Source organism: Medicago sativa, chromosome 7, assembly GCF_051527215.1.
Source record: "Medicago sativa cultivar Bolivia chromosome 7, Bolivia_mono, whole genome shotgun sequence".
Taxonomy (NCBI): domain Eukaryota; kingdom Viridiplantae; phylum Streptophyta; class Magnoliopsida; order Fabales; family Fabaceae; genus Medicago; species Medicago sativa.
The window spans coordinates 36,886,148-36,905,245 of NC_140755.1; the positions used below are offsets into that span (position 1 = coordinate 36,886,148).

The 19,098-nt window shown below is 33.8% G+C and overlaps 2 protein-coding genes across 3 annotated transcripts; both read left to right on the plus strand.

Annotated features, from left to right (window-relative positions):
- Positions 1–3,609: 3,609 nt before the first annotated feature.
- Positions 3,610–6,104, plus strand: LOC146906012 (uncharacterized). Of its 2 annotated transcripts, none has more exons than XM_085726730.1 (6): positions 3,610–4,044; positions 4,290–4,360; positions 4,628–4,785; positions 4,878–4,927; positions 5,075–5,149; positions 5,432–6,104. In XM_085726730.1, the coding sequence occupies exons 1-6, from the start codon at positions 3,620–3,622 to the stop codon at positions 6,000–6,002; spliced, it is 1,350 nt and encodes a 449-aa protein (XP_085582856.1). In that variant the 5' UTR covers positions 3,610–3,619; the 3' UTR covers positions 6,003–6,104. The 2 variants fall into 2 exon arrangements, with proteins under 2 accessions (XP_085582856.1, XP_085582857.1); XM_085726731.1 differs by having other exon boundaries at positions 3,645–4,044; positions 4,299–4,360.
- A 4,809-nt stretch (positions 6,105–10,913) lies between these two features.
- Positions 10,914–12,643, plus strand: LOC146906013 (uncharacterized). The gene is made up of 4 exons (XM_085725929.1): positions 10,914–11,496; positions 11,593–11,642; positions 12,078–12,149; positions 12,420–12,643. The coding sequence occupies exons 1-4, from the start codon at positions 11,197–11,199 to the stop codon at positions 12,538–12,540; spliced, it is 543 nt and encodes a 180-aa protein (XP_085582055.1). The 5' UTR covers positions 10,914–11,196; the 3' UTR covers positions 12,541–12,643.
- Positions 12,644–19,098: the final 6,455 nt, after the last annotated feature.

The window sequence follows — 19,098 nt, forward strand, 5'->3', positions numbered from 1 at the left end:
AGAGTAGGATGAGGGTTGCGAATCCAGAGTTGTTTCCTTCAGGTAATTTTCGAGGGCGAAAATTCTTTTAGTGTGGGAGAGTTGTAACAGCCCGATTTTTCGTTAGATTTATTTTATTATTTATTTATGTGTATTGTATGTGCTCTTATGTGATTGTTTGCCTCTGTGTGTATTCTTGGTCGGGAATGGTAGAATTCGGTGTTAGAAATGTATTTTAGCCATTTTAGACTTAGGGGTATTTTGGTCATTTTGTGAGTGGGGGGTAATTTGGTAATTTTGTGAGGATTATTTTTAGTGCTTAGTGAGAGTTGTTATTTTATTAAGAGCTAGGGAGTCTAGTAATTCATTTTATTACCGGTAGGTGACCGTTAGTATACATTTTACCGTTAAGTGAGTAGTAACATTTTGGGTTAGAATAGAAATGGGTTAGGCCCATTAAGGCATTGTGAGTTAAGCCCAATTAGGTGAACCTATATAAACTCTTGTTAGTAGAAAAATAGGGTTTTTCACCAACATTTGCAATTGAGAAGAGATAGAGATAGAGAAAAGATAAGGGTTTGAAGAGGAAGCTAGAGAGAGAGCTAGAGGGAGGTCAAACTTCAAGGATTGGAGCTAGGATTGAAGCTAAAGTGAAGCCTTAGTGTTGATTTTGAAGAATTGAGGTAAGGGGGTTAGACTTTAATCATAATTAATAGTTGTAGATTCTACCCTAATTCTTTCATTAAGTGGTTAATTTGAATTTAGTTGTAGAAATTCATGGTTAATTGTGATGATATGATTATGTACATGAATTGAATGATAATTGTGTTGTTGTTGTTGAATTTGTATGTCAAAATGGGTATATATGAACATGATGAGTTTTTGGTATGAAATTGATGATGAATAATGTTGTGGTTGTTAGATTGATGATGAATTCATGTTCAAATGTTGTTGTTGTTGTTTTAACATGTGTTGTTGATGAATTGATGTATTGGGTATCATGAATTGATGAATTGGTGATGAGATTTGTTGTTGTTGATTTATACCATGGGTATCCCATTTTGTGAAGTTGTTGTTTGAATTGGTGGAGTTTGTGCTAAGTTGTTCATGTGAAGGACCAAAATGAACTTTGAAATATGAGGTTGTTGACCAATTTTTTGATGTTGATGGATGAACTGGACTTGGTAGAATTTCTGTTTTCATGTTGTGATTGTGTTAGTCGAGTCGTTTTGGAGAAAACGGGTTTTTTCGTGTGAAATGTCGGTGTTTAAGCGTTTTGCAAATAAGTGATTATGTGAGGTTATGGAAATCTTTTTGGGGTGGTTGAAACTTGAATTTTTCTGTAGATTTTGATAAAGCTGAGTGTCAGGAGCGCGTAGGTGAAAACGGCATTGAAAACGGATTAATGGTTTGGATTTTACGCGCGAAAACTTGAAAATTGGAAAATCTGATGTTGTCTGTCAGGCAGCCATCGTACTACGATTTTTGGCATCGTACTACGATTTTGACCAGTTTTTGGAGTGTTTTCGCACTGGAAAAATCGTACTACGATGGAGAAAAATCATACTATGATTTTGCGTGATCAGAAACTTTTAAAATGCATTTTCTTCATCAAAGGAGGTGTGCTTTTACATAGTTGTTGTAAGAGGAGGTGCACTCTTACATGTAAGAGGAGGTGTACTCTTACATAGATGTGCAGTTGGCATCTAATGATTGTTGTTTAGGTACCGCATGCATATATGTGTCAAGTTTAGGCGCATTGCATAATGATGGTTGTGAATGTGAATAATGTTGTTGGTGATAAATGCAAAGATGGTTGCTTGTTGTGATATTGGATTCGTTGTATGAATGTTTATCTGGAGGTTAACTGTTTATGTAAACTATTTGGAAATTGAATTTGTTTATTCATTTCAATTATTATTTATTGATTATGATTAATGTAATGCTAACCTCCAGTGGTTTTGACCGCCTACCTGTCTGTATGGATGGGTAGACGCCGTGCAGGATTAGTTGCTTTTGGTGAGTTGATGCTTGGATAACAAGAGTTATCTCGTTGTCGGTTGTCGAGTCTAGATTTTAGGTTCTGATTAGGGTGTAGTGTCCTTTTGTTTCTGTTGAATTCTGTTATGTTGTTGAGATTTGTCCATTGTTGGACTTGGTGGATTATTTTTGTATGTTGATGTAGTGTTGACCATGACATGTATATGTTGAAGTTATTTAATTTTGTATCCGCTGCGACTGTTGAAATATTATATATGCATGCATGTCGAGATGTTTGGATTTTATGTTAGACGTGGCGTCTATTTCTTGAATATTTATTATATTCGCGTGTTTTATCGCTTTAATAGAAATAGGGCGTTACAATTGGAACGCGTAGGAAAAAACATAATTGAAAACAGATCAACGATCAAAATTTTATACGCGAAATGGAGAAAACAAAAAATCAAAAATCCTGTGTTGTCAGACAAACACGACCGTGCGTGTCCTAGGCACGGACAATGCATGTCATTCGCAGTCGCACACACGACCTTGAGTCCAACATGCACGACCGTGCGACCTGTACAGGTGTCTGAAAACCCGATTTTTCGCATTTTTAAGGATCCTAATGCATTCCTATGAGTTCTAAACACCTAACCCTATCTAATTGAAGTGTAATTGGACTTTTATGAGTAGTTTATCATGGTCTTGCTTTGAAAACTAATTGATTTTGAAATATGATTAAAAATAGATGAACTTTGAGAATTTTGAGAAACAAAGGAACTATGTGAAACAAATAGGTTGTGTGATTGATTAGCATAGGTGTTAGATGATATGTAGGGAAGCTTATATAACATGTGAGAACATGAAACTCTTATTTTGTTGAGAAAATTGAAAATAGACGATTTTGTGAAAATAGACGAACTTTGTCAAAATGAGTTTTCTTGATCGGATAACTTGCAAATGGTTTTAGAAACATGATAATAAGATGAAATGATGATTGTTGGGTGTTTGATACGTTGATTATCATGATGTAGTTCTACGTCGTCTTTTATGCAAATTGTGTTTTGTGAGACAAATTTGTTTTACTTATGGTGATAAATGTTGATGTTGAATATGTCGATGACTCTGTTGAATTGTATGGATGTAAATACTTGATAATGCAATGATGTTTTTGGGTGAAGATATTATATGAGGGAGGGATTTTTATTTTTGAAAGATAGGAGGGAGGGATTATATAATATAGTAAGGGATTATATAATATAGGGTTATGAAAAGTTAGACATTGTAATTTAAATGAACGAAACTCAATTAATTTAAGACAATCGTAAAATGCGCACTTATATTCACTATTATGTAAATAATTTTTTTTTTTTGAGAGGTTATGTAAAAAAGCCTTTTTTTTTTGAAGAGATGTAAAAAACCTTATCAGTAATAGTTTTTCTTCCTCGTATTTCTTTTTTGCACTAACTCCTTTCCCTAATTTTAAAAGCAATAAAAATTAATTATAATTATAAATGATAAATTGGTTCCCCTAAAAAAAACAGTTTGAAAAAAAATAATAATGAGTGAAAATGATTAAAAAAAAAAGAGTGAAAATGGTAAAATATCATGACTATGACATTATAACCCTCGAAATATAGCCGTTAAGATATCCACAACTATGACATCATTCAAACTAATTCGACCGTTGGAAAATAATATATTTTCTTTTTTTGAAAACCCAGAGTCTTTTTTTCTTCACCCATTAACCTTTCTTCTCTTACACACACTGCAAAATCATAACGAAATCAACAAAGAACCAGTAACATTGTTCGTTTGCGAGAGAGTAACAGTGACGAAAATGGTGGAAAGTGATGAACAAAAACGAAGCCCCGTGATCCGAAAGAAAACAGCGACGAATAGCCAAAACATGGCTTCGCTTATCAGTCCGAGATTCAAATCTGCTGCTGCTATGGCTGGTTGGGATGAAGAAGCACTTTTACTCGCAACCCTAATTGTTGAAGATACCCTTGATCGAGATCGAGATTCTAAACAGAAAAGACGTTTTGTTTTGAATTCGAAATCTCCGCTCTCCAATTCATCAAGGTAATCATGATTTATCAATTTTTTGTTCATTATTTGAAAAACCCATTTGAATTTGATTTTTTTTTGGTTTAAAGATTTGATTTTTTATGAAGAATTTTGTTGATTTCATTAGTTTTGTTATTGGGTTGATTTGGATTTTATTTTTTGTGTTAAATATTGGTTTTTTTATTCAGAATATTGGTTAATTAGATTAGTTTAATTAATGGGTCGATTTGGGTTGATTTGAATTGTTATTTTGTGTTTAGGAAACGCAGAGCCAGGAATCCACCACAACCAATTGTTCTGGATCTTGATGAAGGAGAAACCCCCAAGAAAGGTAATTATCATTAATTTTGACCGGTCTGAAATTGGTTCGAAATTTTAAAGCTATAAGCACAGATACTTGTCGGATTAGGCGGGACACGCGTCCGTGTCCGACTCAGACACATATAATTACTTAAATTATGTCATTTTCTCAAATTATTATCAGTGTGGATGGTGTCGGTGTCTGTGTGTCCTGTGTTTGAGTCTGTGTCTGTGTCTGTGCTTCATAGTTTTAAATTGTGTTCTTTTTAATTAATGTGATGCTGTTGTTGATGAACAGATAGTGGGAAAAAGAAGAAAGAAAAGAAAAATTGTGTTAATGAAGGAAGTAAAGTAGGAGAAAAGGAAATGACTCAGAAGGGATCTGATGTCAATTCTACTGATTCTTCTGCTACTCTTCCTTGTATGGATAAGCTAAGAGAAGAGCTTTCATGTGCTGTAAGATTCTTGTGATTTTTTATTCTATTTTGTTTTGGTTTCATGATTTTTATTGTGACACAGTAGTAATTAATTAATTACTGATTATGCAGATTTGTTTAGAGATATGCTTTGAGCCAAGTACCACTCCTTGTGGTCACAGGTATTAAATTCAAACACAATAGTAGCAGATTAAATTCCATGTTCTAAATTGACCAATTGTAGTTATACTAAAAGTTTTACATAGGCTCCGACGTAATTGATTTTGTATGAATTGATTCCTAAATTTCTGATTTGGTCAATTTTGCAGCTTTTGTAGAAAATGTCTGAGATCTGCTGCAGACAAGTGTGGCAAAAAGTGTCCTAAATGCAGACAATTGATAAGGTCTTCACAATATTTTCTTTTTTAACTTGATTATAATTAAATGACATATAAGCAAGGTTTTAAATTACGGCTGCACTTGCGTTGCAATCCTTTGTATTGCAAAACTTGCGCACAAGCGTGGGCGATGTGGCAGCAATTTCCATTTTAATGGGATTGCAGTTGCGTTGTTTTCCTAATTATATGTATACTGCAATTTGAAATCATGCTTATAATCGATTTTGTTCAACAATATCATATTGGTAGCTAATCAAATGATGATGATAATAAAATTATATCTTGCAGCAATGGACGATCGTGCACTGTGAACACAGTTCTGTGGAACACAATTCAGCTCCTATTTCCTCAAGAAATTGAAGCTAGGAAAGTTGCTGCTAGCACCTTAAATATTAGAGAAGCAGCAGCTCAGAATCCAATTCCAGAAACAGCATTTTACAATAACCGAAGGAATAGAAGCATTCAGCCATATCCATCAAGTAGGGGTATGAATTCTAGGAGAAACGAGGCAATAGTACTGGATGATGAGGATGCTGAATTGGCTAGAAGGTTACAGAGAGAACTTGATGGACAAAACAACAACCATAGAACATCGACAACAATGAGGGTTCATGGTGGTAATTCAAGGAATCAAACCTCATCATCATCAATAAGTGTAAGAGGGAGGACAAGAAGGGGGGTTTCAGGCCAAGATGAAGATGCTGCATTTGCTCTAAGGCTGCAAAGAGAGGAGTTTATGCAAGCTTTTACTAGTAGAAGCCAGGCACAGTCATCTTCCTCCAATTTATTAGCTAGAGAAAATTTGAGGGCTATGGCAACGAGAGCGATGGATCTCCGTATCAGAGATCGAAGGATGTAGTAATGATGACAACAAGGAGAATGTAACATTAAATTGTATAAGCAGCTGTGTTTGACTGCTGTGTGAGATCATACAAAACATCAATAAGTATTCTGTTTCATACATATTGTTTGAGAACCCAATAACTTAATCACAGCAGGGTAAGAATGTAGCAACTAAAAAGGCGCTATGTTGACGTTGTTAAATGTCAAAGTCACGAAATCTATGTATTGAATGATTGATTCTCAGCAAACAATTGAGGTACATTGGTTATACTAACTATCAGAGAACTATATGATTAAAAACTGAAACTACATGACCAGTGTTTAATATCAGAATTTGATTGTCGGTATTTATTGCCAGAACTAAATTGTTTATGAGGTCACCAGCGTGTTACTTTATCAGTTCACCATTATCCGGTGGCAAGGTGGCTGCACTGCACGTCTTATATTTTGCATGCGAAGAACTTGCAGTATATAGCACCCTTTTGATGTTTGATTGATTTTGAATAATTGGCAATGTGATATGTTTGTGGTGTATGCAATATGTGTAAGCAGGTTGTTGTTATAATTTCTTAGATTTCTTAGATTAGGTTTTAGTTAATTTTTGTTATATTGGACCTTTAGGTGTAAATTTATAATTATACTCTTGATTGTTTTCTTTTGAAAAGGCAAATTGTGTATTACTAGGCAGTAGACACTAATCCAAGCACCAAGGCCTGGAAAAATCAGAAAACACCAAGAAAATATACAGATCTTCTCTTACACCACCAAAACTACAGCACCTAGCAAATATATATATATGCAACCAAAAATAGGCTAGTTTAGCATACACTACACAATTCACAACTAGGCATTGATAACCTCATGTTGACAAATGACCGAAAATATTGCAGCAGCCTATATATTCAGTACAGCTTCAAAACTTCTCCACTCCCAGTTTTGCAACATATATAGGTCATAGGTGTATTACTTTAAGCTTCATATAATAAAATGATTGCCAATAAAAAGTGATATAATATTTTCCCATCATGCACTAGCCAATTTCAGCGCCCCTGCAATATATTTTGCCAATATCACCTTCACACCATTACGGCTGGCAGAAGGCGGTAGAGTCCAAAAGGGCAGCCAGTTTAATCCGTTGTTTTAGGTGGAGCGACATGAAGTTTTATACTAATCATTGAAGTTAGTCGACATTGTTTAATCCGCTGTAAATACAGGACAGTGAAGGGGGGGGGGGGGGGGGGGGAGAGGGGGGGGTGTGATTTGACTTTATTTTGATTGGTTTTGTTTGTGGAAATAACCGAGAAAGTTTTGACTTGATAAAGATTAATACATCTTATTTATTTTAAATTTTTGATCAATCTAACTATGTTCACCGCACCTTTTTAGAAGGATCCATGGTGTGTGCCAAAACGCGGCGACCTGACCCATTTTCCACCTCTACCACACCCTTTCACACTGACTTCGGATCATCTATGCAACATTGAAACAATCACACACAATTGGAGAGAAACCGAAAGAGAGAAAGATTATTGAGGGAGAGAAAAGTGTTTGAGACTTGTGAATTAATTGAAAAACAAGTTGTATTGAATCACAAGGCATAGAACACCTTTTATAGTACGTACATCTAATTCAATTACGTGAGTTACAAGCAAGTTGTTGTTCTAACTTCTAATGACAAACAAAACTGAATTGTAGTCTATAAACAACAAAACAAATGGCCAACTTAGTCTATACATTGACATAGGTACCACAATGATCCTACTAATTGCCTAAACAAGGTAGGATCAAACTTTCTTCATATATACTTTACTTGATGAATTATCAATCCTCCATGCTAAGGATATAAGCAAGCTTACCAAGGTTAGACATCTCAAATTCTGACCTCAATAAATCTAACTCATGTTCACAACTCCCAGTTACCAATAATTCATCTACATGTAGGGCATATGGTTAGTAGATTAACTCCTTATTTGTTTTTCACATACACATTATGATCAACAGTGCACCTTTTGAATCCTTGTTCCAGAAAGAACGTGTCTATTATTTTGTTCCAAGCCCTTGGAGCTTGTTTTATTCTTTTCCTTTGATAGCAAAACTAGGAGGTTGCACGACAAATAAAGTCTCTTCAAAGGGACCATTTAAGAATGTTGATTTAACATCTAAATGGTATGGACAGGGGCGGATCTGGGTGTACTTGAGGGTGTGCACCTGCACACCGTGAATTTCTGCTATTTGCACCAATAATCTTACTTTTATTGCTATTTGCACACCCTGAAATTTATGTTTTGCACCTCAGCTAAGACTGATCCAGATTGACAAGTCTAATATTGACTGGAGTGCTATTAGATATCATACAAATGACGTTTTAATGATGTTAAATGCTGTTAATTTTCTCATAAATGGATTTTTAATGTTGTTATTCTATTTGGCAGTAGACTTATTTGCATAAAAGCCAAAAACGAGAAACATGACTAATGTCCTAAGACTTTTACTTGATATTGATTGCAAATAAATATGTAAGAAAAAAGCTTTCCACTCTCTAATGTTTGTCCTATTTTTTATTGGGTAAAAGTAACAAAAATGGAAATTTAGTGATAAGAAAATGCACTAATCGTAAAGTTTTTTTTTTTTTTGACAAAGCACCAATCGTAAAGTTATTTTACACATGAATTTAATGTGTTTCCACGTCAATCAATGAATATGACAATTCATGTGTTTTCAACCACATTAAATAATGTGACAAAATATCATTAGATACACCCAATCTGAATTCATTCAATTAATGATGTATATTATCTTTATTATAAACCGCATAGATTATTTAATAAATGAATCTACAATTTTTATTTTTGTTTATAATAATGACCGGATGTGTACATGAGTAAAATCACGTTACATTGTTGGCACATTAATTAAATCATAAGGAATTTTTTTTGATTTTTACACATAAAGTTAAAAATTCTGCACCCCTGACTCAGGGTCCTGGATCCGCCACTGGGTATGGAGGCCAAAACCTTGATTTTGCAGGAATCTATTGGCGACAATTCTTGCCTTGTGCGTCAATATCTTACCTTTAAGATACATTTTGAGCTTGAAGTGAGCTTAACTCCTTACCAATTAAGTGGATTTTCCATGTTTAATACGCTGGGAAAACGGGGTAGCACTTGGGTGACATTGGTGACATTGGCCAATCACAATGTCACAATGCTTGTGAAAGAGAGAGAAACACAAGCATTATAACATTGTGATTGACCAATATCGCCAATGTCACCCAACTCTATGTCACCCAAGTGCTATCCGGGAAAACGTAGCTGTTATGATACAGGTTGGTGGGTCTAGTCAGTTATATTTTTCCCAAAAAGAGTCCTAATTTGAAAGATGATGATTGACTGAGTTGGTGCTAGCATGAGCTTGCACTAATTCATACCGTATATTCTTTTAAGTAGTATAGTGAATGGAATCTTTAAGTAGGTTAACATAACTCGGTTGGTAGGGATATTGTAATACGTAGAGGCCAGAGGTCGGACCCAGATTCCTCACTTATTTATCTTAAGGGGTAAAATTTTGGCCATTAAATTACTTGACAAAAAAAAAGTTATAGTTGGATAACACGTCAATAAATAATGTTAATTCAGGCATTTAGAACAAAAAATACAATGAAACACAAAAATTAATTTGTTTAATTCAGTAGTTTTCTTTCTAATCTCACGTTTTGGAGGTCTTATAAGAAACAATAATGGTAATTGGTTGTTGAGTTTCACCGATTTTTGTGGTATTTATTTCTTTCTTGAGAGCTTAATTGTATGCCACCTTTCATAGCCTTCATATTGCATATTATGTTGGACACAAGAGCATTATTCTTGAATCAGATTCTAGGGTGGCTCGTTATCTAATCATGTTGGATGTCCAACCTCATCATCATCCTTGTTCCTTTGATTAGTAAGATTATCCATCTCCATCATCGAGATTGGGTTCTATTTTTTGCCCTCTTCAACTGCATCACTCCTTTCTTGCTGATGATCTTGGAGTTGCTTGCCTAAGATTGTAATTTACTTTGTTTTGTCCTTTCTTCTTGATAGAAAAAAAAACTAAATACTCAATTTGGACCCTCACAAATTTCTAGCAGAATTTAGTTGTTAACAAAAAGTAATAGCCATACTAGTCCATGATATTTTTATACAAATGACAAATTAGTCTTTGAATCCCTACAACAGAAGGATTATGAAAATGTTAGACTTTTTTTAGTATTGTTTTTCATGGAGACTCAATTGAATTGCGGAAAATTATGAGGACCAAAACGATTCTTTAGTTGTTTTTTAATTATGTTCTTTTATTGGTGTGTGTACTGCAAAACAATCATAAGATTGGGTTTCAACCCTAAATTATAAGGGACTAAATTGTTTCTTTATTTATTTTATATATATTTCTCAGGTTTTATATTGGTGGTCCCCTAAATCATTCTCCGTCAGCCATTATTGTCCCTTCTGTTAGTTTTTGTTAAAAAAAAAATTAAGTTTTTCACACATGTCATACTAAAAGATGAAAATATGGTCTTTCCTTTCTATTTGTATTCCCTTCTCTCTAAAAAAATCATAAAAAATGTCAGACGTGTGTGAACCACTTATCATTGTCTCACACAAACTAATAGAATGGACCAAAATGGCTAACAGAGATTTTTTTTTTTTGGTCAAGTAGTCTAGTGGCTATAACTCACCTTTTTCAACATGGATAAGTGAGGTGTCTGGAATTCAAACTCCGGCCTACCAACTGAGTCATGCTCACGGGGACTAACGGAGAATGATTTAGTGGACCAAAATGTAACTTTTATTAATTAGAAGATTAATATATAACCTGAAAAATATTGAAGGGACCAATGTTCGATTAAACATATTTTTTATTATGTTGCTCATAAAATAAAATAAAAATAAAATAAAAATTATTATGTTTCAATCCTATCTAAGTTTGTTCCCGCATCCAAGGAATTTGACTGTCGGGCCAAAACAGGACAAATTGACCCGTTTTTTCAAAACAACCCTAAATAATACCTGCTTTATTACACTATCACTGCATGTAAAAAGAAACCCACCGTCAATACAAACCCTATTCTACCGAAAAGCCAAAATTTCTCTGATCGGAACAAACTCCTTCTACAGCCGCAGAAGCTTCTTCCCGACGTCGTTTTTGAGTTGCAGCAATCTCTGGGTGAATCCATGAGCCGAACAATGTTTTGGTTCTTGAAAAGTATTTATGTTAGATTTATTCTTTTTGTGTTTCTGCAAATTTGGATATATAAGAGAACTGGTATGACAATGATGAGTTTGATGTTCTCTATTTTTCCACATGTTCTTTATTTATTCTATGATGTTCTTCCTACCTTTGGTGGTGCAAAAACGTTGACTAAAAAGACCTCTCGAAAGAAGAAAAAAAAGTCATCTAGTGAAAACAAGTTGACTCATAAGGGCATTGATGTTCCTTCTATTGATCAGTTAAGGGAAGAGCTTTCTTGCGCAGTAAGAGTTTGTTTCTTGTTCCCTTTGGTTTAATGCCTTTGTTTTTTATACACTATACTAATTTTTTTTTTTTTTAATTCACTTATTCTTATGCAGATGTGTTTTGAGTTATTCTTTGAGCCAAGTACAACTCCTTGTGGTCACAGGTATCAAATTCAAACGCAACCCTATTATAACAGTTTTAATTGATGTTGTATATATCGATTGAGTCCAAGACTTAAAAAATGGTTAGTAAATAGAACTTATTGCGATAATGCTCATTAAGAGTATCTCCAAAGGGGCTGCATTAGATAATAGAGGCGTAAACTTATTAGTCATTCCCACGTGGGTTGGTCTAGTGACGTAGGTTTGAGACCTTGGAGTGTGCTCCTCTCAAGGGCTCAGGTTCGAATCCTTTCAGTGCCAATTTATGTAGGTTAGTCAATGAGTCTTCCTCTAGTGTACTATGAGATTGGTCCCCCAACCGGAGTTTCCAAAGAAAAAAATATGTCTGCGATCTACAATTTAACCATAGTTTGTAATTGATTTTGTGTATATTGATTGAATCCTAGATTTCTTATTGACAATCTACAATTTTGCAGCTTTTGTAAAATATGTCTGCAATCTACTGCAAACAAATGGAGAAATTGTCCCAATTGCAAACAATCGATAAGGTAAAGTTTTCATTTAACTTTATACTAAAAGCTCACATCAGCAAGGTTTTAAATTCTCGTTTCAGTTATGTTACATTATTTTATAGTGCAAAAGCTTGCACACAAATGTGACCAATGCGGTAACAATTGTTGTCTCTACTGGGACCTTTTTATTGTTGTCGTAATTATTATTGAAACCTGCAATTTGAAATCATGCTTTTAAAGCTTCTGTTCAACGATATTATATTGGTAGCTCATCAATTTTTTCTTGATCATATTCATATGTTGCAGCAATGAAGGAACCTTCCCTGTGAATACGGCTCTCTGGAACACGATTCAACTCCTTTTTCCCAAAGAAATTGAAGCGAGGAAAGTCGTTTCTTACAGCTTAAACAATAGACCAGCAACTTAGAGTCTAAGTTCAGAGACAACATTATATAGTAACCTAATCCTAATTAGTAATAAATTTTGGTTACTACTGTGAGATCATTTATAGTATAAATACTCTTTTCAATGTATATATATTATTATGGCAATATATCTTTCTGTCTCATAATTTCATGTGCATAATGTTTTGGTTTTCAGATGTAATTTGAATTTAGCAAAGTCAAATAGTATTCTTGCTTGGTGTGCTCCTTGTTACTAAGTACTCTAATCCAAATCTGCTGATTAAATGCGTGTATATTAATTGTGTTCGTTAGTTGCCACGCTTAACACCACTCATGCTGATTTTTGTTGCTGTCAACCTCAATGTTTTCAAATTTTACGCACTTATGAAGAATCCTAAGTCCAAATTTTTAGGTAACATTTGGCGGTGTTCTAAAGATTTTAAACTGTGTAATTTTGATTATACAATCTGTAGTACTAGTAGCATGTTGTTATAACATTTTAATACTCAAACTCATATATGAACATGTTCTCACATACATTGGAGGCCTCTTTTGGAAATTATGGTTTTCTAGTTTGACCTATAACATTATTCTACCTTTTGCACTGTTGTAAACATTATTGGATTTCATGAACTTCGTTGTAACGATACACATGTCTAACATAGTTTTAATTGATCCGGTGAATTCAAACTTTTTAAACTATTCCTTGCAATTTACAATATTATAGAGAAAATTTGAGGTCAGTGACAACTAGAGCGATGAATCTTTGTATTAGAGATCGAAAGCTGTAATAATAATCAGTACAGTGGGAAATGTAACATTAAATTGTCCAAGCATCTTTCATTTCTATTTGAGTTTTGCTTTGATACACTACACTGAGACCAAACAGAATATTTATAAATATTCTATTTATTAGATTTTGTTTCAATTTAAAATTCAAATATATACGGCTGTGGGCGTTAATAATCAAAATCTATATCGCTGATGTTTAATATCAGAGCTTTGCCGATATTTATTGCTGGAAGTAAATTGATTATGATGAGGTAAAACAAAAGTGTGATGTGTGTGATATGCTAATAGGTGAAAGCAGGTTATTTCTATAGAATTTTTTTTTTTTTTATTAAGATTTTAATTAATTTAGAGGTTTAGTTGTAAATTTTAAATTACTCTTCATATTTCTATGAAAAGCCTAATTGTATTAATAGACACTAATCAAAGCAAAAGATTGTAGAAATATTACAGTGTCTGCAAAAAACAGAAAACACCAAAGGGCAAATACAGATCTCCTTTTACACCACACATATTAAACATCAGCCATGTAGATTTCTATTATTAACACACATTTCATGTGTTTTTGATGTAACGAAGGAAGCCGGGGTGGTGACTTTGAATCTGTATTGTTATGCGGCTTATTGATGGTATGTGTAATAATCATACGTTGGACTTGGGATATGAGGTGATCCAAGCATGTAGAAAGAGTAATGCCCCCTATAGAGATTTATGCATATTCTGCTGTTATTCACGCGTTTTGTAATGAAGTGAAATTAGATAAAGCCGAGATGTGTTTTTCAACAAGGAATGGCAGGATCTTCCTGATTTTCATGTTTATTCTCTGGTGGTCTGTCGATACTGCAAGAGCAATGATTTTGCAATCAAAGGAGATTTGGCAAAAGAAAGTTCCGATTTAAACCAACTTAGAAAAGTTATGTATTCTAAAGTATTAGCTGCATTGTGCCTAGTAGGGAATATGGAACGTTCGCTCTTTGTTTGATTTTTTCCTTGGGATTGGATTTACACCCAACGTTGTAACTGACACAATTACGATAAAAGGTTATTGTATAACAAAATTATTGACCGAGGACTAGAACCGGATAATGTAACATACACTGCTCTAGTTTCTGGCTTGTTAAAACAGTGAGAAAACGGAGAAATCAATAATATTGTATAATGAAATATCTTTCAATGGAATGAAACCTGCATTTCATATCATCTCAAATTTAAACCGTCAAATTATAAAAGCTAGAAAGTTGCAACTTCAAAAGTAGTGAGTTGGTTTTGACTGTTAATGCTTGGAGTAATCCTAAGTCAGTTTTGATTGACTGTTGGTACTTGAAGTTATCCCAACAAGTTTGGAACTCTATCTGGTAGATACCTAAAGGTGTAGTACAATCGCATGTGCTTTGGATTAGTTTGCTAGACTTCAAACTGAAGCTTTGTTTATTGGATTATTTCACAAAAAGACTGTATTTGTTTCTTAAAAAGATTTGAAAGAAAAACAGACAAATCGATTACCAGAATCTCATTGTATGTAACCCATTTGGGTTTGCTTGGTGGTGTTGGCTTGGGACCATGAAGTGTGCTACTGTTAAAGTCTCAGGTTGGATTCTCCCGATGCCAATTTCGGTGGGCTAGTTTAGCTTTTTTCAAAAAAGAAAAGAAATGAATGTCATTGTATGTAGGGATGTATCTTCTTTATACTAAATGAAATATATTTAATTATGAATGTGAAAGTAATATAAATGAGAAATTTAAGTTTGTTGCAAATTGAATTTGGATGTGCTTTTATTTTTTAGCTTCTTTTGAGTTACCTACTTACCTGGAAAGAAAACAGGAATACATGCTCTAGAAAATACAGTAGCAGAAATGCCTTCTAACAAAGCATTCAAGTTATAAAAACAATAGTTTGTGAAGTCATTGAATAGAATATTTCTTACAAAATATATCAGACAAATATTGTAATTTTCTGTTACAGGCAATTCTTGTCTAGAGTGTCACAATTTATGTCAAAATTCTTGATTGTCACAATTTAGGTTACACTACTTGATGGAGAATTAACGATGGCCAATATATAAGTCTTTGAAATTTGGTTGGCTCTAACTCCACACTACAAAATCGACTTGTAAGGTGAGGAAATGTCTTCTACTTATAACCACATTTTTGGGCTATATTTCATCCAACTCTCAACAATAAGAAATCTCCCAGTCCATTCAAATTGTTGAATCAATTGAGACATATGTTGAATAAGGTCAAGGACTAAACTGGATCATAGGCAACATATGAAGATTGATATGGTTTTGATATAGATTGAATTGCTTCGGCATAAACACTATAATTAAATCGATTCGATGATCCTTCTTCATATGTTTGAATCGTTTCAAAATGACTTCAAAACTCATTGACTTGTCTGAGTCGTTTCAGATTGTCAGATATACCATTTGACTCAATTCAAGCACTTGAAAAGTGTTTTTAAGAGCTTTGAAACTGTACAAAAAGGCCAATCACAGATCCACATGTTTCCACTAAAAGGTGTTTTAGACAAAAGAGTTCATTGAGCACATAATACTCAAGCCAACACCAAAAACCATGATTTCCATCAAAAAGGACTTTTGAAATTGATAAAACTTGTTATGCATGCTCAAAGGGTTTATGCAAAGTAAGAGTAAGTTCTAAACTTAGAGGGAATATATATATATATATATATATATATATATATAGGGGCTGTTAACTTGCACCCACCTAAAAACACTAAGGTGCAAGTTAACAAGCTGCACCTACTAGTTATTTACCAAAACACCCATGTTTTTCTATTATAAACAAATATTATTTATGCTATTTACAAAAATGTCCTTTTAATTAAAATAAAGTTTAATAGAGACAAAAGGGTGTTTTAGTAAAGTACAAGTAGGTGCAGCTTGTTAACTTGCACCTTAGTGTTTTTAGGTGGGTGCAAGTTAACAACCCCCATATATATATATATATATATATATATATATATATATATATATATATATATATGGATTTGCTAGAACACACTCACTAGTTTTTATGTGAGAATGTTTTAGCAAGTTATAACTAAAAAGTTGGTAAATACACCTTGAGGTGTATGTTTTTTTTTAGTTAAAGTTGGCATACCCTTGTGAACAACACCGTTCCATATTGGGCAAGACAATTTCATTATTCGCACTGGCTCCTTGGTGCGAACATGTACCTCGTGGACCCAAACAACAAACAAATGCTAAGGGTTTTCACCTTTAAGACTTCCAACGAGCGGTACCCTCACCATTACAAATTCATCACTCCTTATCAGGAGCAATGACTTAGGGGACTACTATTCTGGATTGAGCAAATGCTCAAAAACCCTGATGAGATAAATCCGCAAGTGCACGGTTTATCGAAGTAGTAAAAAGAGAGTATCGTTTCGACAGGGAGTTGTTCAATTCAATTAACCTTTATGGGTGATTAGAGAAAAGTTCAGTTGTAAAGTTTGGATTTTTAGGGATTAAAATTAACAATTAATAAAAAGCGCCTCGGGATTATTGGTTCATCTAAATAACAAGCCCTTCACAAACAAACCCTAAACCATAATTTTATATTGGATTTACTTTCTAAAGACAAGTTTCTCTTAAGCCTATTACATCTCCTTTCGGTTTCAGTGAGTGTGTTCCTCTAACAACCACGCCTATTCTCATGGTTGGTTGCCTTTGGAATCCTTGAAGAACGAAACTTTATTTGTCTTAAGATTTGCTAGATTATTCTCATGTTTCACAATCCTTGTCTAATTTCACTTGTTCCAATATCAAAACTCCACTTTCGCTTTATGAATTGCTATTTGAGATGATGAATTAACAAATACTAACCCTCCACTTTCGCTTCATGAGTTTGATATTTGTTAATTCATTATAATAACGGTGAAATAAGATTAGAAAGTAGATTTATATAAAATTAGGGTTCGAGGCTTGGTTTGATTAGGGTTATGTCATTTAGACTTGCCCAACAATCCCAAGACAAGAAGAGTCTACTCACTCATGTTCATCGTAGACATAGAAGAGGAAAAGAAGAAGAACATAAAATAAAATAATAAAAAGAACTTTTATTAAGAGAAAACAATTGTCACTATTGAATTCCAAGAACAAAAGATGAATTGTTGTGATAGTTAGTTACTCTATTTATAGTTTACAATGACTTAAATCCTAAGCAATACATCACTAGAATGTTCCACAAGAAACCATGGGCTTTTAGGTCAGAAATAAACTAATATGTAGCTTGTCTTTGAAGTAGAAGCAGCAAAAGAGTGTCCTGGGAGGTGGCACGGCCGTGTGGCTGGTGGCACGGGCACTGCCAAGCTTCTGACTTGGGGAAATTGTATTTTTATCTTCAATCTTCGTATTTTTCACCCGAATCAGCTCCAAATCCTCTTTCTTTTGCTCCAAGACTTAATCTTTCAATAATTTGTTCCTGAAATTAAATAACTTGCAATTGAAGTAAATAGTTCTAAAAAGGAAATAATACTAAATAAAAAGGAATCAAATCTAAATAAAACAGACTCAAATATTATATTTAAAACGCTAATTATTGACTCATCAGACCCATTTACATGAAGTAGCAATAAACGTCACAAGAAAGTGGGGGTTTGTATTGTGACCCTTTTAAAAATTATTCCTGAAAGTTAAGTTTAGATTTATATACTCAAGAATGTTCTTGGTGTACGTTAGTTCAACAAGATTAGAGTATATAACAATTAGTTAATTAAAAACAGAATGTTTTGAAGAATGATTATATGCAGAATGAGAAAAATGATGTTTAGTTAAAATATAAGATTATTTTAACAAGGACCAGAATATTCTGGAGAATGATGACAGAATGATAAAACAATGTTATATGATGATTTTAATCTTTAGTTAAATATTTAAGCAATTGTTTTATCTTGGACCAGAATGTTCTGGAGATCAATATAGATGTGATCAAGTGTGTGTGTGTGTAGTGTAACTTTAAATAGAGAGAGAGAGAGAGAGAGAGAGAGAGAGAGAGAGAGAGAGAGAGAAGAATAACACAGGAAAGTTATCCTGGTTCACCAAACCCGGCTACTTCCAGTCCCCACACCTCGTGTGAGATTATCCACTATAGTTTTCTTGCTAACAGAAACTTCTGACTAGCACTATAAGATCTTGATCACACCAGATCAGTCCGTTACACCTGTATTATCAACCTCAGCAGGCTTCTACAATTCTTTGTGCACTAGCAAAAGAAAGGTTGGAATTTTCTCTCTCAAAACTATTATGCCCAATAGACTTTGAGAAATACAACACACTTTGTATAATGAGATTTGGTAGGATCAAATAAATACTCAATTCTTTGTTTGAGTTTTACAATAGCAAATTCGAAAGAGAAGATCCAAGAAATATAGTGAGAGAGCTTGGAATTTGCTTTGTTTGCGAAGAGCTTTGTTTGTAGTGATGATTTTCACTTAGAGAGATATTAGCTTGCAAAAATCTTGCTTATAACCTTCAAAGGCCTTTGTATTTATAGGTGAGGAGTGTCTTGGTGATCAAGGGAGAAAATAGAGCTGTTGGACACGTTTTTGATAGCTGTCCAAAGTCTCAATTGATTTCTCTTTTCTTCTTTAAAATAGCCAGAACGTTCTCAGAATGTTCTGTCTGATTTGCCTGGCTTTGAAAGCATTGTTGCTTGCTTGCGCATGAGATAACCAGCTGTAATGAGCTGTATAACTTGTTGCCCAATGCTGATGATGTCATTGTCCTTTGCTTTAGTGATGTCATGCTTAAAAGGCCATGTGCTCTTTA